Source organism: Mustela nigripes, chromosome X (genome assembly GCF_022355385.1).
Source record: "Mustela nigripes isolate SB6536 chromosome X, MUSNIG.SB6536, whole genome shotgun sequence".
Taxonomy (NCBI): domain Eukaryota; kingdom Metazoa; phylum Chordata; class Mammalia; order Carnivora; family Mustelidae; genus Mustela; species Mustela nigripes.
Genome location: NC_081575.1, coordinates 114,527,013 through 114,551,135, shown reverse-complemented (window position 1 = coordinate 114,551,135; position 24,123 = coordinate 114,527,013). Strand labels below are relative to the sequence as shown.

Sequence of the window (24,123 nt, the reverse complement as noted above, 5' to 3'; positions counted from 1 at the left end):
TTATTTATTTATTTGACAGAGATAACAAGTAGGCAGAGAGGCAGGCACAGAGAGAGAGAGGGAAGCAGGCTCCCCACTGAGCAGAGAGCTTGATGGGCTCCATCCAAGGACCCTGGGATCATGACCTGAGCCAAAGGCAGAGGCTTAACCCACTGAGCCACCCAGGCACCCCTAACATCAACTTTTTAAGAATAAGCTTCAAACACAAACATTTCCATCAGACCCATGATATATTATTAAGTCCTAAATATTAAGTCCTGAGCAATCATCTACAATGTTTTAGTAATTAACTTGACTTAATAGAGCCTGATAACAAAAAGCAGACATAGAGTATCTTATTTAACATGGGGGAAGATGATTTAACATCAATAAAATTTTAATACATATTTTTCTATTTAGCAGAGATACCTCTGAAATATATTCTAAGTATCATATTGTGTTTCTGCCCTAAGCCTCCAGGTATAAATTCTTGTCTGTATCATCCAAGCAGTATCAGGAGTTTGGCAAAAGAAGGAAATACTAGAATTTACACACATCATCAATATGTCATTTAGGGAATTTATAGTGCACTTTGTTATAGTGAGAACAAATTTTAAAAGATGCATTTTCTTCATTTTCACACCATACAAATATAGCACACCCAAAATGCCATGTTTGTAAGTTCCTTAAAGTGAAATGTGTGGGGCCAAGCAATGAATTTAGGATTAGATTTATGGGTTTTATCCCCTTGGTTATAGTCAGACGAGAATAAATAAGGATTGTACCAAAATGGCTGCTTACCATCTAAGGAACACCAAAGTACCTCACTGGTTTTGAAATCGACCACGGGAACCTCGGAGCTCATATATACTGTAGAATTTATGTTAAATGGACCTGTTTCTACTAGAATGCACATAGGTGTCTTTTGGGGATTTTCCCAGAGGCCAGGGGGTAAATGCAGGTAGGTTATCAGGAAGATGATCCCAGGAAATATTAGCAAGGGAATGGGGAAGTGAGAGAGGGAGGAGAAGGAAGCCAGTAAAGAATAAATAATCAGGCCAGTTTCCATTCTGGGCGTCTGGAGCTGTATCCCCCTGGGGAGCCCTGGGAGACCAAACAAGAGATCAGGTGCCCGGTGTTGAGTCACCAGATCCCTGTCCGTCACTGGGTGAGCTGTCCTCAATGATTCTAAAACCCTCTGACAAAGAGTGCCAAGTATTCAAGGTCAACAGCCTTGACAATCAGTGGAGAGCACTGGAAAACTGGGGCGGGGGAGGGGGATGTCTTGATGGCATCCGCTAGAAAACATTTGGAAAGTTCAACTGATGAAAATCAGCTTGGGTGATGGGAAGGATGCCGATCAGGTGCCTTCATTCTTGCTCCATCTTTATGTCTTAGTCCCGTTACCATCTTAAGGCCAACCTCAGGCTGGAACTTTCTATACCTGTTTTCTCACCCGTAAAAGAGAGGCCTGGACCACGTGATCTCGAGCATTTCATCCATCTTAAGGTTCTCTGTTTGATGAAAATGGAACTCTTCTTTGCTTGAAAGGGTCAGTGCGGCCTGGCCAGACTGAGCAAAAGGTAGGAGGTAGAATGTAATAGTGTTTGAGTCAGGACTCCTCTGATTAGGTCCACATAGGGTGCAGGAGATAAACACTGACTATCTCAAGTTCAAAGGAAGTATATCAGAAGAATCCAGGGACTCCTAGAGATGGAGAGCGGCATATAGATACAGTCCTTAAAGGAACAGAAGAGTCGTCAAACTAGAAATAGAGCTAGAGAGATAGTGATATGATATAGACAGAGGTAGAGAAACAGATAGATATATAGGTGAGATAGTCATAGTTATAGAAATAGAGATGTAAATATATAGCGGTATTGTGATCTATAGATACAGAGATCTAATTATACATATAGTGATAGAGGTCTAGTAATGGAGTTCCAGACGTGTATATACGGTATTACATCATTGAGGATATATAGCGAGAAATAATTAGACATACACAGAGAGTGATAGACATGTAGTTAGAGATGTATGGATACAGGCAGACATGAATATAGTTACAGTTGTAGAGATAAAGATCCTGTGATACTGGGTTATATATATGTAGCTAGATACACAGATTGTGTATACGTACAGGTACAGATGTGGATACAGATACAGATGCAGGTAAACATTGATACGGGACCACCTAGTCCTTGAGCATCTGCTCTCTTTCCGCTCCATAGCCTTGTAGCTCCTGCTCCTGCTCCCCGATCAGCCCCCTGCCCTAACTTCAGCTTCAACATGGCTTGACTTGTCCCACTGCCACTCTCCAGCCCTCACTGCTCACTGACTAATGACCTCAGTGGCCCTAATCCACAGTCCTGGAGAGGAAAAGCATGGCTTTTATATCCACCCCTGTCCAGTCAGCTATGGCCAAGGAGTGGTGAGTCACAGGGCACAAACTTGACTACTAAGACTACTACATTATTAGGATTGTAGGATCTAGTTTTAAAACTGGGGGAGGGTGGGGCCCCTGAGTGGCTCAGTCAGCCACTCACGTGACTCTGGATTTCGGCTCAGGTCATGATCTCCAGGTTGTGGGATCGAGCCACATGTTGGGCCGCCACACTCAGCGGGGAGTCTGCTTGAAATCTCCCTCTGCTTCGGCCCCTTCTCCTGCTGGCTTGTTTCTAAAATGAAATGAATATTTTTTTAAAGATTTTATTTATTTTGTTTTAGCTATTGTTACTATTTCATCACATTTGAAACCTGTGCCCATCTGATTTTATTTGAAATATTTTATTCTACAAGAATTTTTATATCTTTTTTTAATAAATTAATCTCATTTTCTTCTTTTTTTAAAGATTTTATTTATTTATTGGACAGAGACACAGCAAGAGAGGGAACACAAGCAGGGGCAGTGGGAGAGGAGAAGCAGGCTTCCCGCCAAGCAGGGAGCCCGATGTGGGGCTCGATCCTAGGACCCTGGGATTGTGCTCTGAGCTGAAGGCAGACACTTAATGACTGAGCCACCCAGGCACCCCTAAATAAACTCTTTTAAGATAAAAGTTGGGGAGTGAATCATAAGATGTCCAAGCACCCGAAAATATGCCTACTTATTACTCCTGAGAGTGCTGGAGGTGTAGCCCTGTACTATAAGAGGGGCGCCTGGGTGGCTTAGTGGTTGAGCCTCTGCCTTCGGCTCTGGTGATGGTCTCAGGGTGCTGGGATTGGGTCCTGCATCAGGCTCTCTGCTCCCCTCCCCACTGCCTGACTCTTTGCCTACTTGTGATCTCTCTTTCTCTCTGTCCAAAAAAATCTTAAAAAAAAAAAAAAAAAAAAAAAGAGTATGAGGACACCTGAGCAACCAATGATTAAATTTTCATTCCAGTATAGCTAACATGCTGTGTGATACTAGTTTCAGTGTACAGTATAGTGATTCAGCACTCCTATACATTACTCAGTGCTCCAAGCCAAGACAATTTTCAAGATTTCCTATTTTGTCAAAATCTTGCCATCTCAAAATTGTCCTAGAAAACAGTTCATGAAAGTAGGGGATAATCCAGGAGCAGCATTTATACATACAGAACCCAAAGAATTTATCTTCTTCCTTCCTTGTTTCCGCAGCTCCCCGAAGTACTTCTGTTAACACACCAGTAATTCCAATATATTTACATGTCTGTCACCCAGGGCAAGGGATTATCTCTTATCCATCTTTACATCCCCCAAAATCACAAATGTAGTTCCAGTTTTCCAGTAGTAGCAGCTTTGAGTCAGCATCTGTACTTTTAAGGCCCACATCAATGGAGGTGCTCGACTTTCATTGTGTCAGATTTCCATAGGACAGAAGAGACAGATAAGCCTGGCAGGGGTACCCCAAAATTGGGGGGTTTCTAACCCCCAAGAAAGACAAAAAGAAAAGCCCTCGATGACTGAGTGCCTTAAAAGTTGCAAACATGAATTTAGTCAAAGTCAAGGGTGCTAACATTTCACACAGTGAAATTTCATTCGCAGGCAAGAGATTTTTCTATATAGTCGTGACATTTAAAGGGTCATATATCATAGGTTCTGTCAACTAAAAATCAACAAAAGCCATGCTGATCCTCACCAACCTATAAAATATTTATTGTTTCTGGTGGTGAACTGACCTTACCGCGGTGAAGAATGAAGTCTGAATTCTGACTCCCAAATCTATGTTCTTCCCTATGTGGATACATGACCATAGATGAGACATAACTGCTCTAAGCTTCACGTGCCTCAAAATCTGTAAAATGGCATGGTAACTTCTACCTTGTTGTCCAGAGTAAATACTTACCCTGATATAATAATAATCATATAATAATAATCACCCCACAAATAGCAATTTCTCTTCAATTATCAAATGGGAGATGCTACGAGCTGGCAAAATTTGAAGGAAAATGAATCCCAGTGTTACTTTTTTCTCTTTTTATCCCACTTTCATTTTTTTTCTGCTCCGCAAGAGGTGTGGTCCATTGTGTGGAAGTCCAGGCGTTCTAAGGACTTTGTGTTAGCTGGCCAGCCCCGGTCTCCAGGGAAAAATAAGCTACAGACTATCCAGTGAACACATTTCTGCCAAGTGGCCCCCATAGGGCCTGGCACTTTGTAGCTTCCAGATAAATGTCTGAGCAAGAATGGAGGGAGAGGACAAAGAAGGAAGGAAGTCAAAAGGTGGTAAAACGGAAGGAAACACTGACAGTGGTTGGGGTTTTTCTTCTGCCGTGGGGCTCCAAGGACTAGATCCTTGACGGGCACAGGATGAAAAAAATGCAGTGTATACCTGAAGACACACCTTCCCATACAGAATATAGTTGTGTCTGCCTTGAGAATCTTACATGTCTTCATTGACTTGTTTCATGGAATAAGAAATGGAAAGAAAAACAGACTGGGAAAACCCATCCATTTCTTGAACATGTCACTACAATTAACATAGACGATGATGAATTAAGAGGTGCCATCTTCCTCTTCAGCAGGAATGGTGATCAAGAAAACGTGAAGTTCAGGGGCACCTGGGTGGCTCAGTGGGTTAAAGCCTCCGCCTTCGGCTCCGGTCATGATCCCAGGGTCCTGGGATTGAGCCCCGCATCGGGCTCTCTGCTCAGCAGGGAGCCTGCTTCCTCCTCTCTCTGACTGCCTCTCTGCCTACTTGTGATCTCTATCTGTCATTAAATAAATAAAATCTTTAAAAAAAAAAAGAAGAAGAAGAAAATGTGAAGTTCAGGTCACTTGGGTGGCTCAGTGGGTTAAGCCTCTGCCTTCGGCTCAGGTCGTGATCTCAGGGTCCTGGGATCGAGCCCCACATCAGGGTCTCTCCTCAGCAGGAAGCCTGCTTCCCCCCCCCCCCCCCCACCCCTGGACCCCGGCCAAATAAATAAAAATCTAAAAAGAAAAGAAGAAAATGTGAAGTGTCTCAGGTTCCTGGGGTCAAGCCCTGTGATGGGGTGGCCTCCGCACTCAGTGGGGAGTCAGCCTGAAGATTCTGTCCCTCTGCCCCTTGCCCCATTCACACATGCTTGTGCTCTCTCTCTTAAGGGAAAAAAAAAAAAAGAAAGAAAGAAAAACATGAAGTTTGAGGGGAGGGCCATGTGATGGAAACAGAGACATGAACTCATCCTATGTGGGGCTTTGGGCAAGGCTCTTCACACATTGGAGCTGTTTTTCCATTTGTAAAACGTTGGAGCCTGTCCAAACCAATGGTTCTCAATCTTGGTTCACCATCAGAGCCACCCTCAAAGTTTCTCTGCGTCCCTAAACTCAAGCCATTGTTCATACATTAGAAATTCTGGAGGTGGGGTTGGGGCGCCAGCAGTTTCAAAGCTTCCCGGATGATGTCAGTGTGCAGCTGAACTTGACAACTACTCGTCCAGGTGATCTCTAGGCTGTCATTACCGTAAAAGGTTCTCAGACAACCAGCACAGGCATCACTTGGGTTGTTTTTAGTAATCAAGACACAGGCCTTACTCCAGAGCTACCCAATCAGAATATGCATTTTAACAAGACCCCCCACCCCCGCCAGCTAATTTGTACCGACCTTAAAGTCTTTCATCTGATCATGCTTTGCTTCCAGCGCTGCTATTTTAATATAATTTTGGATCTCAGCGCCAGGCACAATGTAAGTATGGAAAGGTCTACATGCGTGCGACAGGCCTGTATACTCCGGAGACAGAAAAATATCCCGTCACACCTGTAACGAAGGGAGCTCCGTGAAAATAGATTGAAAACAAAAGTAGTGCCGTAAAAGGTGCAGATGAGAAATTCTGGAGGTGGGAGATTCTGATCAAAGATTGCTTTTCCTTTGTAGAATGCAGCGGGGCCCCCCGAAGAGCCGTGCTCTTCAAAGTCGGCAACGCCAGTGTGATTATTAAAAACACCTGCCTGTCCATGGCCGTTTGTATCCCGTGTCTTCTCACCTGGCCACACATCGCTTCCAGGCTCCTTCGCTGTTCCTCATGCTCCCTGACTGCGTCTTTGTGCACAGCTCCCCTCGGGAGATATTAAGTGAGTTGGCCGAGGAGAGTTTGACCACTCTAGAAGTTTCCTGTCGTAACGCTCATCCCCTCCGTTAAGCCTAGAAGAGAAGTCTGCTCTGATAAAAGCAAAAAAAACAGAAAACGGCATCGATTCTATAACCCAGGGCTAAGAAGCCAGAAGGCCCCCTGTGTTAGGCTACTCCTGTTTTATTAGGACTCTTTGGAGTGATGGTTTATGTGGAAGAGGGAGTGGTCTGGGTCAGCATGTTTAGGGAGAAAAGCTCCTAATTGCCGATTTAATGCCGTTTCTAGACGGCATTTGGTGCCCTGCCCAAATTCCCCAGGGCCTTCCCGTTCTAGTAGGACTTCAACAGTCAGCATCGACAAGGCCGGGGGCTGCCTTTGGCTGTCAGCACGGCAGGCACAAGTCCCAGGATTGGTACTCTGGTGGAAGCCGTCCCGCAGTGACTGGAGGGCCGTTTTGGAGGAGCTCAAGTGCAGGGCCATGTGCTAGGCTGGCTCTGGGGTGACGTGATATATACTTGCCGGTTTCCTTCCCTTCCTGATTGACTCCCCACCCCTGCCGGTGTCCTTGGGGGCTGCAGAGAAAATCACGTCCCCTCGGCGCCTTGCCTCACGGTGTGCCTGTGGGGAAAGCCACACGAGGACACATTTTAGATTCCATTTGCTTCAAGATATTTGCAGGTACGCGGTTCATACTTCATATGCTTTCCTTTCACTTTTCATATTTTCAGTAAATCAAACCTCTTTTGGTGTGAATAATGGCCTGGAAGAGGTCATTGTATTACCTATTCATGAGACTCATTTGACATCTGAGGCCACGGAGGAGTGAGAAGATGAGAAAGAGGATTTCTAGAACAGCAGAACGCAGCGGTGAAGGGCCCTCCTTTCCAATCCCAGTTCTACACTTGTCCATTGTATGACCTTGGGTAAGTCACTTAACCTCTCTGACTCCGTTTCTTGACACTTCAAAAATGGGGGAACCAATGATCACTACCTAGAGTCGTGGGTGTTGGGTCAGATGATGCATGTAGATGGTTAGGACGGGGCCTGTCACTCTTCTCTAGCAACAGCTCAACGGCCTAACTGGTTTCTAACCAAGGACACTGAATCCATCAGGATACCTTCAACGATAAAACCAAAGATCCAATTAAACACAATTTAGGCCAGTAGGGAGATCCATTATGGTGTAAATGAAGACTCTCCAGCAAACCTCTTCCTGGTCTAAACTTCTTACATTTTCTTGGCTAGAATTAAGGCATATACCCACTATATAACCACGAATCAAGCTCATCAAGACGAATTCCCCTTTCTTCATACTCTTCATTTTATATCTAACCCTAGTCGTAGGGGTGTTGGAGAACTATTGCCATGTAATGGATTGTCACAGTAAGCCTCGGGAGCTTGGCGGGCACCGCTGACCTTGGCTGAGCTCATTCATGTATCCGTGGATTGGACGGCTCTGTTCCACCTGTTCCTCGTTCTCCTTGGGCTACAATGCTGGCTGGGGGCATGGTCTTCTGCATCCCGGAGAGAGGCTCAAGTGTCTTACGACCTATGCTTGGAACTGGCAACTTGGTTAACTTCTGCACTTCTGCCATTGGTCAAAGCAAGTCACAGCCAAGTCCCAAGAACAGTGTGGGGAGCTAGGCTCTCCCCACTGTGAAACGAAAGGGTATGGATGCAGGGAAGGGGTGGAGGAGGCGCCAGATGCGTGTCCGCCACTAGTTTCTGCCCTGGGAATTACATTTCCCTGTCGTCCTGTGGTCCCTCGTGAGTGAGCTGTTGCAAATGAGCATGGAAGGTCACGTCCGATGAAGGGGTTGCCCAGGACTTGGTGAGCTTCCAACTCCAGCAGCCCAGCCCGTGATTTGCAGTTTGTGGAAGAACACCTAGCAGAGTACGATGAGAACCGAAACGAAAGGAGTGTGGAAGTGTTCTGAACTAGCACCCTTGTTTCCTGCTTGGACTCCCCCAGATTCTGAAATCCGAGCGCAGGTATCACGGAAACCTGCGGCAAAGCAGCGGTCTGCAACAGATGGCGCGACCTGGTGACTGACCAGAGGGAAGTGCTCGGAGTCTGCGGGAAGTTTCTGTGTGAGCAGAGCGCGGAGGAGGATGCGCGGGTCGTGCTGGAGGCGGGTCCCAGCCAGATGTGCGCGGCCCGCCCCGCCTCCCCTCGCGCGCCGGCCCCGCTGCGCCCGGAGAGGAGCTGCCGCGCGCCTCACCAGGGCGCCCCCGCCGCCCGCTGGGACCGCGCCCGGGAGGAGCCGAGGCCCCGAGCGGCCGAGGGAGAGCGGAGGCTGCCGGCCCGCAGCGCCCCGGGGCCCGCGACCTCCCGAGAGGGGGTTCAGGAGGAGCGGCGCTACGCGGCGGAGGGAGGCCCCGCGCGGAGATGCCGCCGCACTGGGCCCTGGCGCTCCCGCTGCTGTTCCCCTGGGTGGCAGGTGGATTAGGGAACGCGGCCAGGTGCGTGTCTGCTTCTCGCCCGGCCTGAGCTCCTCGTCGGGGCGGCCACTCTCCTTGGTCCCTCCAGGCATCCCGCGGGGGTGTGCGCGCTGAGACGGGATTTCATCAGGTGCCAGGCCCCGGGCGCGCACGGGCTTTCCTCCCCGCGCCCCGTTGGCGAGGCTTGTTCCCAGCCCCTCCGCACCAGCTGCGCCCCACCTGGCGGCGTCGGGCGGTTTCTGGGGGAGGGAGGCCCTGCGCGCTGCCGGGTGGGTGCCTTCTGGCTGGGTGGTGGGCGCGCATCTACTGGGCCGGCGGGGGTGCGAGTGGCGGCGGGCGGGTGGGTTCTGTGCCTGCGTAGTTTTGTGTTTTCCGTTCTAGCCGAAGGGCACCCACTGATTGTCAGTCGCTGGTTGTGCCGGCAGAGCAGGGGCAGAAGAAACAGGGCGGCAGAGTAAGCCTTTGCTGGGCTGGGGCTGAGCCCGCTGGGAAGGGGGCTCTACTCAGTGTCTTTCTGATTAAGGTTAATGAACTGGAAAGAGGATGTCGTTGTCAGATGAAATCGAATCGTTTTTCTTACTCTGACAATTTAGAATCTGAAGCCGTTTCTCTACTGTTGATAAACTGGTCCGAGCCGTGAGATCAGCAAAGCCCCTTGGTAAGCACAGGCATACTGGTGCCTGGCACTGTTCTAAACACTTTAGGGCTATTAACCCACTTGAGTGCCCGTAAATTCTGTGTGATAAGTACTGGTATTATAATCCCCGCGTGGTGGAGAAGAAAAATGAGTCTCGGAGAAGTTGAATAACTTGCCCAAGGCAGCATGGCCAGTAGTAAGTGATGAAGTGGGCGTTCAAACAGGGCAGCCTGGCCTCTGTGCCTGCTCTTCTCCAGGGCAAGAGGGCAGCCTTTAGGAATCAGTCCCAGGAAAGGCTTTCCTCGTTCTCTGGCTGTGATCTCTTGCCTTCTGAAGTGTGCACTCCAGCAGCGTTTCTCCTGTGGGGCACGGTGGACCTTTTGCGATGGGCTGGATGGTTACTGGTTGGGGACGGTCGGAAAGCTGTGCTGTGCGTGGTAGGATTTGGAGGACTGCCTGTGGCCTCCACCCTCTAGTTTCCCGAAGTGCCCTCTCCACAAAACTGTCACCGGCCCTTGCCCAAGGTGCGGGTGGGGGGCACTGACTCAGTGCCCTGCAGAGATTTGTTCAGTCAACAGTCACTGGGGAGAGCGGGCAGAGAGCCTTGGTTTGGAACAGGCTTCTGAAAGGTGAGCCTGACTATCTTTGTTTGACTTACAGGAAAAAAATCTTTCATCAGCCAGCCACAGTATTAAGGGATTTTGAAGTTCAAACAGAACAAACCTCAAACCAGGTTCTTAGAATGTAGGATCGTAAGTTTCAATTTCCTTTCCACAATAAAAATGTAAGCAGATGCAATTTGCCCATAGTCACATTCTCCTTGAACATTGGAGGCTCTTGAATTGTTAGAAAGCCCCCTTAAGAAAGACCAACTGCTTTTGAGAAACGAGATTAGCAGTTTCCTAGCAGCCAGCAAACGGACCTACAGGAGCTTCACTTTCAAAGCGCCACCAAATTAAACGAAAAGCCAGAAAGCCCCCCAATAAAGCAAGAAATACTAAAATGAAGATTCCTTGTGAGGCTTCTGCAGGTCTGTGGTTTTCAGGATGTGAAATGTGCTTTCTTGACACACAGTCTGCTTCCCAAGCTGGTGTGTTTATGACGAGGTAGGGTCTTCGGGAGCTGCCTGGACCCTGTGTTCCATGGGGGCTGGTACTTTTACAGAAAAGGCAAGGTGCTCACTGTTTGTTTCCTGGGGCTTCACAGCTTGCAGTGAAGCTGTGACTGCTGTGTAGAGATTTCGAACATAAGCACTGGGGGTTTAAAATTTTGTTTAAAAAAAGTTTTTTTTAGATTTTTAGAAAAGATTTTATTTATTTATTTGACAGAGATCTAGTTTGCTCTCACTCTCTATCTCTGACAAATAAATTTTTTAAAATCTTTAAAGGAGCACCCGCAGGATCTGTGGGTGGAAAAGCACCCCTTGCGGATACTGGGGCAGCGGTGGAAGTGGGCCCTTGTTCCTTGGTTCGTGAACATACTCGCTTCATCACTACTGGAGGTATTATTTACCCCCAACTTTAGCCAAGAGAGGCAGACAGAGAGAGTGGGGGAAGCAGGCTCCCTGCTGAGCAGAGAACCCGATGCAGGGCTGGATCCCAGGACCCTGAGATCATGACCTGAGCCGAAGGCAGAGGCTTAACCCACTGGGCACCCCAGGTGCCCCCCCCGCACCCCCCCCCCACATGAAATTGTAATACCACCCTGAACCACCTTCTTTTGGCCAGCGGTGACTTTCCCGCCACTGCACACTCGTTCTTGCAGTTTGGGGCATTTCTCCTGGTTCCGGATAGTTTCTTTCATCTTGTAGGAGTGGAAATGCGACCTTGCAGGGGAGGGTTTGGCGCTCAGAGGGTGTGGGGGGGGCAGCAGAGATTAGGTGAAACCCTAGACCTTTTCAGTGCTGTTTGGGCATGGGGTCCATTGGCCAGTCTAGAATATTTATTGACCAGAATTTCCTGTCCACAGGGTTCCAGGACCTAACACTGGCATCTTTTGGCCTTGAGCACATAAGATAAATAGTAATTTTGCTATTCTTTTCACGTTTGGAGCAACTCCCTATTTATAACATATTTCTGTTATACATTTTTTCCGTCTATTCAAATAAAAGTAACATGAGATGAAGGAATGAGTGGGTTTGTGCTGAGGGTCTGCACTCAGGGAGAGTTGCCCACTTTCTGTAAATCACACCTGCTTTGAGAACTGATTCCTCTCAGAGCCCCACTAAGGAAGTGCCATTGTAATAATTTCCCACAAACTTTATGGCTTTAAAAAAAAACAAAACACAGGTTTATTATTCTCTTAGAGTTCTGGAGATCAGAAATCCAAAGTGAGTCTTAAGGGGCTAAAATTAAGATGTTGGCAGGGGTGTTCCTTCTGGAGGTTCCAGGGGAGAATCCATTCCTTGTCTCTCGTAGCTTCTAGAGCCTTCCAACAGTCCTAGGCTTGTGGCCACATCACTTCAATCTCTTCTTTGTCACCTTGCCTTTTTTTTATCTTGGTCTTCTTCCTCCCTTACCTACAAGAAACCTGTGATTATACCAGACCCACCCAGATAACCAGTATGGTCTCCTTATCATAGAATCCTTAATTTGATCACATCCACAAAGTCCCTTTTGCCATATATGGTAACATTTACAGATTCTAAGGATTAGGTAGGATCTGGACATCTTTGGGGAGGCTATTATTCAGCCTTACACAGGAAGTGAGAACTATGAGTCGCTTGTTTTAGTTTTATGGGTTGGATCTTATTTTGAAAACATGATTTTAGTGATATGTGAGCAGTTGAGATATCATTTGTCTCTTATTCTTGAAACTAGAATTTGTGGAAATATCCTCAAAACTCAAGAGCTGAGTTTTTCTAGGAAATACTGAGCATGAAATATTCAGTTACAACATAGAAATCACTTCTGAACAGCCTTATTTCAATAGTTTCATTGGTTTAGAAGATACTACAATCCTGTTTATATGTGATTTATGTGCATATAACCTAGGCTGCATAAACATTAAAATGAAGATAAGGATATTACTTAGTCTTCATAAATCAGATTGGCGTTCAGCAAATACTGGTGAGATTCTACTATGTGTAAACACTTTTCAGTGTGATTTCAATGACTTATTTCATCAAACCTACAAAACAGATATTGTGCCTATTTGACAGACGTTGGAATGGAGAAACTTGAAGAAGTTTGATGAATTTCCAAGAACTTTATTTGATTTGATTTTCTGCTTTAAGAGCAGTGCCATTCCAACATTCCACAGTTTTTTCTCCAAAAACATTGGATACATAAAAGCTGAAGTTTTTGCAAAATGCTTTCTCATATGTTATCACCCATGATCTTGTTTGGCTTGACTCCTGCCCAGTAGGACCCAGGGATGTGTATAGAAGAAGTGAGGGGTTTCTGAGGCGCCACCCTTCCCAGAACCACCTCCTTCCTCTAAGTTTACATTCTCTCAGAAGCAGACTCTGAGGTCAGGATTTGAGTGTACGTGGTTTATTTGTGAGGGGACCCAAGAAAGTTCTAGTAGGGAAATAAGTACTATGGAAATAAAAAGTTGTCACTGTGATTCAGTCCTGCTGGGGAATTCTAGAAGACAGTAAGATACAAGCCTCAGAGCTAACCACCCCTGAAGGCGAGGGAGCTGAGATATTTAGTCATTGCTTGAAGGCTTCTAAGTCATTGCTTGAAGGCTTCTAAGGAGGAACAACGTAATAGAGGTCTTAGGACTTAGAAAGGGCAAACAGATACTGAAGTATCACTTGCATTGTCAGCCATGTGTAAATTACAGATCAGATCCCATTTACAGATAAACAAACTAAGTTTCAAAAGATTAAGCAATGAAGTGATTTGCCTAAAGTATCACAGTGAACAGGTGGCAGATTCAAAAGCCATGGCTATCTCCCAAGGACAATTAGATTACTTCCCATGGGGTGGTTTGTCCAGATTAATCAGCAGTACATCCGGTTTTGTCCGTTAACTTGCTGGGTCTCAACATACTGGTTCCAATAACCTGTTTTAAATCTGAAGGTCTTGCTTATGAAAACAAACAAAAGGCAAAAAACCCAATATTCTAAACCTAGTTAAAATTAAATCACTTCAGGTTCAACATTAATTGAACAAATGACATGCCCAGACAGTCTCCTGAATTCTGGAGATTCATATCTATCTGCTGCCCCTGCTAAACAACTTGGGAGGGCAGGCAACATATCGGTCTTTTTTGGTAAGTGACGTGCAGGGTAAGGGTTGTAACTCTAGCTCGTAGAGCAGTTCCTGGCACATAGTAGGTGTTGAACAAAAATCTTGGTGCATTTGAATGCCCGCAGGACTCTAGTGGAGAGGCAAATAATGTTACTCACATATAAATAATGTGTGTTTATACCTCTATATATAAGCATTCAAAAGAATAAATATGTATATTTATGTTTTTACATATTACACTTGACCTATAATAGGTGTGAACTACATGGGTTCACTTATGCATGGTTTTTTTAATAGTACAGCTCTGTGAATGTATTTTCTCTTCCTTCTGATTTCCTTAATAACATTTCCTTTTCTGTACCTTACTTTATTGGAAGAATGCCATATATAATACATATACCAAATATGGGTGAATCAGGTGTTTTCTGTTACTGGTACAGCTTCCAGGCAACAGTAAGCTTTGGGTTACATTGCAGGGGAGTCAAAAGTTACACAAGGACAAGTATTATAGTGCTTACTTCCGAGCAGCTACTGCATAGGAATAAATATATGGCTGGCTGGGTCGATACACAGCTGCAAAAGAGACACAAAAGGAAGGCTTTGGCTCCAGACAGGAAGTACACTGGCCGGCATCTAGGGGCGCCAACCCAGTGACAGCCAGGAAGGCGAGCTGGAAGCAGGCTGCGATGAGCCCTGTGTGTTGAACCAAGGAGCTCGGGCTTTGTTCTGAGAGTGCAGAGTAGAGCAGGGCGTTGCAGGCGGTGTTGTATAGAGATAACCCCATGGTGACCAGTTCACACTCACAATGATCCTGCAATCACACCAAATTATCTTTAAGGTACTGCACCAGAGTTTAGTGAAATTGGCAGCCTTTTTCCGTTCCAAAGGTAGACGCTGTCCGTGTACTTAGAATCCACTGTAGCTCAGACTGGATGAACACAAATGCAGAAAGAAAACTCAGCACACCACAGCAGCAGCCATCCTTAGGAAGACCATTCCCTTTGCTCATTTCCGGGCACGGCATGTGGCCATTCAACAAAATACCCCAAAGCTCAGAGATTTAAAACATTTACTCACTACCCCTCACCGTTTCTTTACGCCCGGAATTCCCGAGAACTTTAGCTGGACGGGGAGCTTGGGGTTTTTCATGAGGCTACGGCCAAGTTGTTGGCCGAAGCTGTAGTCCTCCAAAGGCCTGACTTGGGGGGCTCTACCTTCCTGGCAGGAAGCCTCAGCTCCTCGTCTCATGGAACGCCCCGTGGGGCTGCTTGAGTGTCCTCGTGGCCCGGCAGCAGATTTCCACATCGCAAGAACTCGGGGACGGAGAAGGTGAGAGTAGCTCTGCCTCACCCTCCGTCCACCCCCACTGCGGCCCCTTCCCGTGAAGCCGGGCGATCAGCTCATCCCACGTCCGGAGAGGGGAATTAGGCTTCCGCCCTTGGAAGGTGGATTTTTTTTTTTTTTTAAGATTTTATTTATTCATTTGACAGAGATCACAGGTAGGCAGAGAGGCAGGCAGAGAGAGAGGAGGAAGCAGGCTCCCTGCGGAGCAGAGAGCCCGATGCTGGGCTCCATCCCAGGACCCTGGGATCACGACCGACCGAGCTGAAAACAAAGGCTTTAACCCACTGAGTCACCCAGGCGCCCCTGCAAGGTGGATTATCAAAGAATTTGCATGCATATTTTAAAACCACATCACACCTTCTGGTTTTCCTTCTCAGCCTCTTTTCCAGGCTCACAGAGTGCTGTCTCTGACCACATTTCCTATCTTTTTCCCTGCCATCTACATGTAGGTGGCTTCAAGGTGTGACTCTCCAGCCCCACGCTCTGCCCACTGCATTCTTCAGCCGTTCATTGGAATGTCCCAGTGAGCGTCGGACGTCCGAACCGCGCTCTGGATCGGCTCTCCAGAGCTCACGGCCCCCCTCTCACCCATCCTCCCTGCTCCGGGACAAACGGTGTCCAAACTGGTTCAAGTCAAAAACCTGGGCATCCTTCCTGGCAACTCACTCTTCTCCCCGCTCGTATTCACTCTGGCACTAAATCCTATCGCAGACCGAGCCTCAAGCCCGTCTGCTCCTCTCTCTTCCGCCTGCCACCAGCCAGTCGTGCACCATCACCCCTCGCCTGAACCCGCACGATAGCTCCCCTAGCTGCTGCTTTTGCCCCCTCTAGTTCACGTCCAGAGGGGTTCCTCTTAAAACTTAAATCACATCATGTTAGCCATCTCCTCAAAGCCTTTCAGTGACTTTGTATTGGGTTCCGAATAAGATCTGTTCTTTTTAAGATGGCATTGCCCATTTCTCTAACTCCTCATTTTCTGTCATTCCCCACCGTGCTCGCTGTGGATGGCCACTAAAGGAGCGGCCTGGAGGACACCTGCTTCATGGACTACCTTCTCTTCCTCATCTCACTTCCCCACCCGCCCATCCATGTGCCTTTACCTCATAGACAAGCCAGTCACGTTCACCTCCTTGTCTCCGTCTGCTTCTGGGGGGCCCACACTAAGACCTCACTGTGCCAGATTTCCACCCAACTCCTTAGCGTGGAGGGTAAGCGAGAGAAACAGGAAGCAAGGGAGGGTGCTCAGCTTTGCTCTACTGTTGATGACATGGGAAATTTGAAGGTGGAAACACACACTGGTACGCACTTGATAGCAAGGTGTTTATCTTTTTTTTTTTTTTTTTTTAAGATTTTATTTATTTGAAAGAGGGAGAATAAGAGAGCACGAGAGCGGGGAGAGTCAGAGGGAGAAGCAGACTCCCCACTGAGCAGAGAGTCCGCTGCAGGACTCGATCCCGGGACTCCAAGATCATGACTTGAGCCCAAGGCAGTCACTTAACCAACTGAGCCACCCAGGCGCCCCAGTAGCCAGGCATTTGTTGGCAAGCAGCTGAGATGCTTTGGGCCGTTCCTGGGACTGTTGGACCCAGACTCTGTATGTTAAAGATGGAGGAAATCGGAATTAATCTTAACCAGTAAGGTGCACTGGACTTGCCATACTGGGAACTCTGATGAAAACAAAGGGAAACAAAAAACTCGTAGCTGGACCTATGGTCCCTATTTAGAAAAAAATGTATTTCACTCGTTTGGCCACATTTAAACATATTTAAACATCAGCAAAAGAAGTTCTAACTTCTCAATTTGTCTTGGAGAAAGACTATCATACAGTTTCCTGGAACATGACCAGAAGCAAGCACACTAGGAATTCTGGCACGGTATATTTTCACAGAAAATAAGGAACCCCATGAAGAAACACTACACTACTTACACAATCCCTGGAATGTTTTTAAATTAACTTCAGCTGTGGAGACAGCGATTCGTGATTAATTTGATCAGTGTAGACAGCAAGCTGTGTAATGCGTTAAAGGAACTGGGACAAGCGAACATTCAGCTCAGACTCCCACAGCTCGGGGCCGCCTCCGCACAGAGACTCGCTCGCCTACACGGACACTTCCCTGCCTCGAGACCAGGCTCCCCGGGCCTTCTATATGCCAAACGGTGTTCAGCAAGAGAGCTCTGGGAAAGAGGGAATGCTGCTGGCTTGTCCACCCAGACCTTCCGTGATGGCAAAGGTTCCTAAAGTCCTTTTGATTGATTACGCCACGTTTATCAGGTCCCATGAGGTTGGGCCAGTGCAGCCAAATGCACAGCAGCTCATCATACTCAGACATGTAGGACACGCCAGCGACTGGTTCTTGGCCAGACCATGCCTCCTTGGTACATTGGAATGCACTGCTCCCATTTTAGACATTTTTAAAAATACTTGCTTTACTAAATATGGAACTAAATGCAATTCATATTGATAGTTTTGTAAGTGTTGTTGTTGTTGTTGTTTGTTGTTGTTTTTAAGAGAGGCAGAGAGCAGGGAGTGCAGAGGAGAGGGAAAGAGAATCCTGAGCGGGCCCTACGTCCAGTGCAGAGCTCCATGCAGGGCTTAATCTCACAACCGCACGATCATGACCTGTGCCCAAATCAAGAGCATGGCGCCTAACTGACTGAGCCACCCAAGCCCCTTATAAGATTTTTTTTTTTTTTTTTTTTTTGGTATGAATAGATTCACATATGAGGAAAAAGATCGTGTGCCTGAGACTTTAGGAAAAGAAATGATTCTTGAAATTCTACTCTGTTGAGCAGGGTGGGCTAATTTCTACATCAAACCATCTCAGAATCACAGTGGCTGAACAGAGTAAATTGTAACATGAAATTATGAAATTACAAGATATTTAGCGATTTTTAAAGAAGATTTTATTTATTTATTTGACAGATGGAGATCACAAGTAGGCAGAGAAGCAGGCAGAGAGAGAGAGAGAGGGAAATAGGTCCCCCGCTGAGCAGAGAGCCCAGTGCAGGGCTCGATCCCAGGACCCTGGGATCATGACCTGAACCAAAGGCAGAGGCTTTAACCCACTGAGCCACCCAGGTGTCCTATTGGGCAATTTTTAACTTACAAAAGTTTTGTGTAGTTTAACCTAATCATTTATGTCCCTTATCCAGAATACTCACAACCAGATATTTAAAGTAAAAGAATAATTGAATTGATGATGGGAAAGTTAGTAATGTTGGGGCAGGAATTAGAGCAAAGAACAGTAGAAGGAGAGGATGCTGAGGAAGGAATCTGAATAATTGGTTATGATTAACTTACAGCGCCATGCAAGAGAATATGTATGGGACCATAGATCACAGCTTCTTAAACCGTTTTTAAAAACTTTTATGAGATAGTGTGCCATGCTGTTACTGTCAATGTCTTGCTTGCCTGTGCTGGATTCCTTTCTTCCCCTCAATAATATTGTTTCAACTTAAGCAGAAATATTTTAATATTTACTTTTCTTTTTTTATCCATAATTTTAAGTGACTGCATATGTGCCTTTAAAAACAAAACAAAACAAAACAAAACAAAACAAAAAAAACCTGGCAGGCTTAGAATGCAGGGCTGGATGCTTGGTAGAATAAATCAATTTCCTCCGGCATCTACAAATCAGCAAGTGATTATTAGCCATTTTATCTACCAGAGAGAGATTCCTTCTCCCCCTTTAAATTGTGTTTCCATTTTCATGGCCAGATGTAGAATTTGATGATCAAACCACGAAAATCCCATTTGTGGTTGTCCCTTTGAGGCATCTCTCAAAACTGGTGAATACAGGGATGGCACATCCATCAGCCAAAAGGCATGTCGCTCATTTGTGGACTTGCGTGCTTCTCTCATGGTTTTTCCTACGATGTTGTTGTAAGCTCCTTGCTCTTCTCTAGGACATATGCACAAGCCGTGTCGCTGCATCTACACCGCAGCTGTGAGCTCCGCCGGTGCTTTCTGGTTTGTGTTCAAGAGTCGATTTCTAATGATGGTTTCCTTTTTTTTAAACAAGTGAAAATAAGGTTAGATTCAACAACAAATTTCTGTTATCTTCTAACAAAGCTGTAATGCTAAAATGCATTAGTGACTGAGGAAAGGATTCTTTTTTTTTTTTTTTTTAAGATTTTATTTATTTATTTGACAGACAGATCACAAGTAGGCAGAGAGGCAGGCAGAGAGAGAGGGGAGGAAGCAGGCTTCTGGCTGAGCAGAGAGCCGGATGCGGGGCTCGATCCCAGGACCCTGGGATCATGCCCAAGCGGAAGGCAGAGGCTTTAACCCACTGAGCCACCCAGGTGCCCCAGGAGATGATTCTTTACAGTGGTTAAGAAACCTTACTTGATTAACAAAATTTTGATGGCCCAAGTGTTAGTCATGAACGTTTTGGAGAGCTTTATAAGTGATAATTTGTCGAGATACTTTATAAGTGATACAATGTTGAAAATGATGACTTCGGAGGAATTGATGCACTTTGGATTTCTCAGTTTCACCTTTTCACCTAAAGACAAGCATGTGAAAGCAATAAAACTCGAGAAAGAGGATTTCTCTGGAGAGTAGTGGTAATGTGCAAACAGTATATGAATTTCATCTCCTGCTAGTTAACCCCAGCCAGTGTTCTTTGCAATCAAAAGTAATTCACTTTGACCAATACATATGGAATGGGTTTGCCCACCTCTACAGAGGACCCTGGACTCCTTTACTAAAGTTTTTAATTAAAAATACCATATTTCAACCAGTTTCAATTATTTTTTTGTTGCGATTTCACATCTAACAGTTTTGATGATTTTTTTTTTTTTAAGTATAACTGACATGTAACATATTGGTTACAGGTGTACAAAATAATGATTCCATATTTGTATTTATTGCAAAATGATCATAATAGGTCAGCTTACTGTCTGTCACCATATATAGTTATAAATTTTTTTCTTGTAATAAGAACCTTTAAGATTTATTCTCTTAGCACCTTTCAAGTATGCAAAATAGTATTGTTAACTGTAGTCACCATTTGTACATTACATTCCTATGACTTATTTATAACTAGAAGTTTTATACCTTTTGGCCCACTTCACCCATTTTACCCCAACCCTTCACCTCTCTGCCTCTGGCAACCCCACCAGTCTGTTCTCTATATGTGTGAGCTTGTTTTTTTATTGTTCTTTGTTTTTCAGATTCTACATAAAAGTGAGCTCATGTGGTATTTGTCTTTCTCTAACTTATTTCACTTAGCATAATGTCCTCAAGGTCTATCCATGTTTTCACACATGGCAAGATTTCACTTTTTTTTTTTTAATGACTGAATAGTATTCCATTGTGTATATACCACATTGTCTTTATCCATTCATCCGTCATTGGGCCCTTAGGTTGTTTCCAGATCTTGGCTATTGTATATAATGCTGCAGTGAACATGGGGTGTGTGGGTATCTTTTCAACTTAGTGGCTTCATTTTCTTTGGCTAAATATCCAGAAGTGGGATTGTTGGCAAATGGTAGTAGTTTTGTGAGAAACCTCCTTACCATTTTCCATAGTGCTCGCACCAATTTACACTACCATCAGCAGTGCACAGAGGTTCCCTTTTTTCTACATCTTCACCAACACTTGTTATTTCTTGACTTTCTGATATTAGCCATTCTGACAGGTGTGAGGTGATACCTCATGGTGGTTTTGATTTGCATTTCCCTGATGTTGAGAGATGTTGAGCATCTTGTCATGTGTCTGATGGCATCTGGATGTCTTTGGGGAGATGTTTATTCAGATCCTCTTCCAAATTTTTAATCAGATTGGTCTTTTTGTTATTCAGTTGTATGAGTTCTTTCTATATGTGGGGTATTAACCTCTTGCCAAATATATGATTAGCAAATATTTTCTCCCATTTAGTAGTTTGCCTTTTCATTTTGTTGATGATTCCCTTTGCTGTGCAGACGTTTTTTTAGTTTGCTGTCCCCTTTGTCGATTTTTGCTTTTGCTTTTGGTGTCAAGTTTCAGTAATATTATTGCTTATTGAGTACCTCTACTCTTACGGAGACTGCTTTGTTTTGCAAAATCCCTGATAATTCCACCTGCTTGAAATCCTTCTGGAACTCCATAGAGCCTTCAGGATGGACAGAATGTTTTCCGCGGTCACAGTAAGGTAGCAGCCCCTGCTGCCTTCTCCCCCGCTCTGTTTTCTCTGCTTCCCTCTCCCCTTCCCTTCCCGCTCCCCTGCTCTAAACACACAGCCCCTTCTACGCTCTAGCTTATAGGCCATCAACTCCTCAGGTTCTTGGTGGCTCCCTCCTTGGCCCAGGCTGTCCCCCATTTCCCCCAGAAAACCCCTCCCCCCCCCCCCCCCCACCTATCGACCCCTCCATCTTCCCCTAGCGCCGGAGAACTTACTCCTTTCATGAGATCTGTCACGCTGGAGTAAATAATGATCTGTTCGCTTGCCCAGCTGCATCCCTAGACTGGAAGTTTCTTTGTGGACAGGGGCTGCTCTCCGTGCCCACTCTAGTGCCGGACACATGTAGTTCTCTAAAGCATTGTGAGTGAACAGATGGATAGACGGACGCATGAATCACGCAGGGGAGGAAAGATTCTCTTCCCTCTACCCTTCTAGGTTCTGGGCTGAGAGCCCCCTCTAATAAAAAACAGATGAACAGGAGAAAACCAAACAGAAGTACATAGCTTATCTACCTGCTGTACCTGGGTGATACCCAGGAAATCCGAGTAACTCAAAACGGCACAAGCCACCACCTTCACACCATCTCCAGCTGGAGGTAAAAGATGTTGTTGGAGGCTGGGGGAGCAGGTTACGGGATGTGACCCAGCAAAGCACAGTAAATAAGAGTGAGGTTGGTCCACGGACTGAAGTCCCAGCCTTCTCCATTGATAACAGCTGCTTTTTCTTTCTTTTTTTAAGATTTTATTTATTTATTTATTTATTTTAAAGATTTTATTTATTTATTTGAAAGAGAGACAGTGAGAGAGAACATGAGCAAGGAGAAGGTCAGAGGGAGAAGCAAACTTCCCATGGAGCTGGGAGCCTGATGTGGGACTCGATCCCAGGACTCCAGGATCATGACCTGAGCTGAAGGCAGTCGTCCAACCAACTGAGCCACCCAGGTGCCCAAGATTTTATTTATTTATTTGAAAGAGAGACAGCCCAAGGAGGGGGAGGGGCAGAGGGGGAAGCAGGGAGCCCGATAGGGAGCTCAGTGTGGGGCTCGATTCCAGGACCCCGTTTTCCTTCCTGTCTGACTTCTAATACCAATGTAAGGTCACCTGGTCTTTTTCTTGGCCCTGGTTTCTTCATGTGTAAAATGATAGGTTAGAACTGGCGGACGTCTAAGGTCACTTTCTTTCAGGTGAAATTCTACAATAAGCTCCCCTTGCAGTGAAAACGGATTCCTACATATGTTAACATGTGAAGTCACATGGAGATTGTGGCTGCCGCTGGGAGTGTGGCTGACTCAGGGCCCCTACTGCTCTGCTCTTGGAAAGCCATCACCAAGTTTGGGCAAGGCCCTGCCTCCCACGGGCTGCCCCTGCCAGGCCGCCCTCCAGAAGGAGCATGGCAGGGATACACAGCAGGACCTTTTGTGGGAAACACCACTCTCTGCTGATGGTCAGTTTTGGCTCCCGGACTCGCCCTCAGTTTTGCCAAACCCTCCTTTGACCACACAGCAGCCACGGATACCTCCACCCAGCCTTCTTTCCGTCTTTGCTTCGCTTGGGGTCAGCCTCCCATGCTGCTCCCATGGCCCTCCCAGGCTTCCCCAGCTCTCTTGCCATTTTCTCTCACAGGTGTTTCCTGTAATAACATCTTGCACATTCATTCTCACGGCTTCTGCTTCTCGGAGGTCTCAGACTAAAGCAGAAACCTAGTTCACACTGCGGTTCATTCCAGTGATTCTGAGCCTACAGCAGTTTTAAACTTTACACCTTATTCAGCACATCTAATAGCAATCTTAATCCTACTACTCGTACCACTAGAAGTGATGCGTTAGGGAACATTTCCTGTGTCACTTACTGTGTTAGTTTATATATATATCGCGTCATTTCGTTGTCACAGAAACTCTTAAGGTAAATCCCCTTTTATCCCCATTTTACAGATGAGATAGTTGAGGCAGAGCACATGTTCATGTGTGGTGGGGCTCGATCCCAGGACCCCAGGATCATGACATGAGCTACCCAGGCATCTGAATAATGACATTTTAGCCATTACCTCTGACAAGAAAGAAATCAGTGACTGGTTACTACGATGCTTTAGTTTTCAGGAAAAAGACTGTCGTCCTAACCATCATAGTTTATAGCCGCTCAACATCGGAGCTCGTCCTGCTTTTTCTAGAAACATTCTGCATTTGGCTTAACCTGGTGTTCCTTTTACCTTTCTGGTCATTGCCTGGGTCTCTTTCTGGACCTTTCTCCTCCGTGGACCCCCTCTTACACACTAGCTTTCTTCGGGCTGTGCCCTAAGCCGCCTTTTCTTCTTATGCTACTTTGTTCCCATAGGTTCAGTAACCAAAGACCTACAGATGAATCCCAACCCCAGTCCTGCTTCCTGGGCTTCTGGCCCAGATAGCCAACTCCCTACTCAATATCTTCTCTTGGTTGTCGGTCTCATGAGCCCTCAAAATTAGCATGTCCCTAAGAGAGCTCTTCATTTGGCCTGTTCCTGATCATGGTCCTCCATGGTCCCCGTCACACTCCAGATCCAACTGACCAGAATATGACCCCCATGAAGGCAAAGATCGTATGTTCCTTTTGGTTGCTGTTGACCCTCTGGAGACTAACCCAATGCATGATACATTGTAGGCTTTCAGTACAGAATGAATGACTGCTCTAAGCCATTACCAAGTCTTTTGCTTCCACCATAAATCTATCCAGTTTTCCTCACTGCTTCTGCTTCTGCTCTAGTCCAAAAGACCAGAAACTTCCAAGCCAACTAGTATCCCTGCTTCCATCTGCCTCCATCTCATCCATTTTCCAGATCACTGCCATGATAATATTTTTCTAAGGGAAAATGGTATCAAA

The 24,123-nt window shown here is 46.0% G+C and overlaps 1 protein-coding gene and 1 long non-coding RNA gene across 4 annotated transcripts in view; both read left to right on the top strand.

Moving 5' to 3' along the window:
• LOC132007258 (uncharacterized) overlaps positions 1-7,399 on the top strand; it is a 59,648-nt gene extending 52,249 nt beyond the window's left edge. For both annotated transcript variants that reach the window (XR_009401284.1, XR_009401283.1), the window contains 2 exons: positions 6,287-6,483; positions 7,211-7,399. This is a non-coding gene — a long non-coding RNA (uncharacterized LOC132007258). The remainder of the gene's footprint in view (positions 1-6,286; positions 6,484-7,210) is intronic.
• Positions 7,400-8,698: 1,299 nt separating this feature from the next.
• The window catches only part of EGFL6 (EGF like domain multiple 6), a 58,418-nt gene continuing 42,993 nt past the window's right edge, over positions 8,699-24,123 (top strand). Inside the window, exon 1 of one of the 2 annotated variants that reach the window (XM_059385356.1) lies at positions 8,699-8,945. In XM_059385356.1, coding sequence (XP_059241339.1) covers positions 8,872-8,945 — 74 coding nt within the window. In that variant the 5' untranslated portion in view covers positions 8,699-8,871. The remainder of the gene's footprint in view (positions 8,946-24,123) is intronic. The other variant, XM_059385357.1, reaches the window with a different exon arrangement.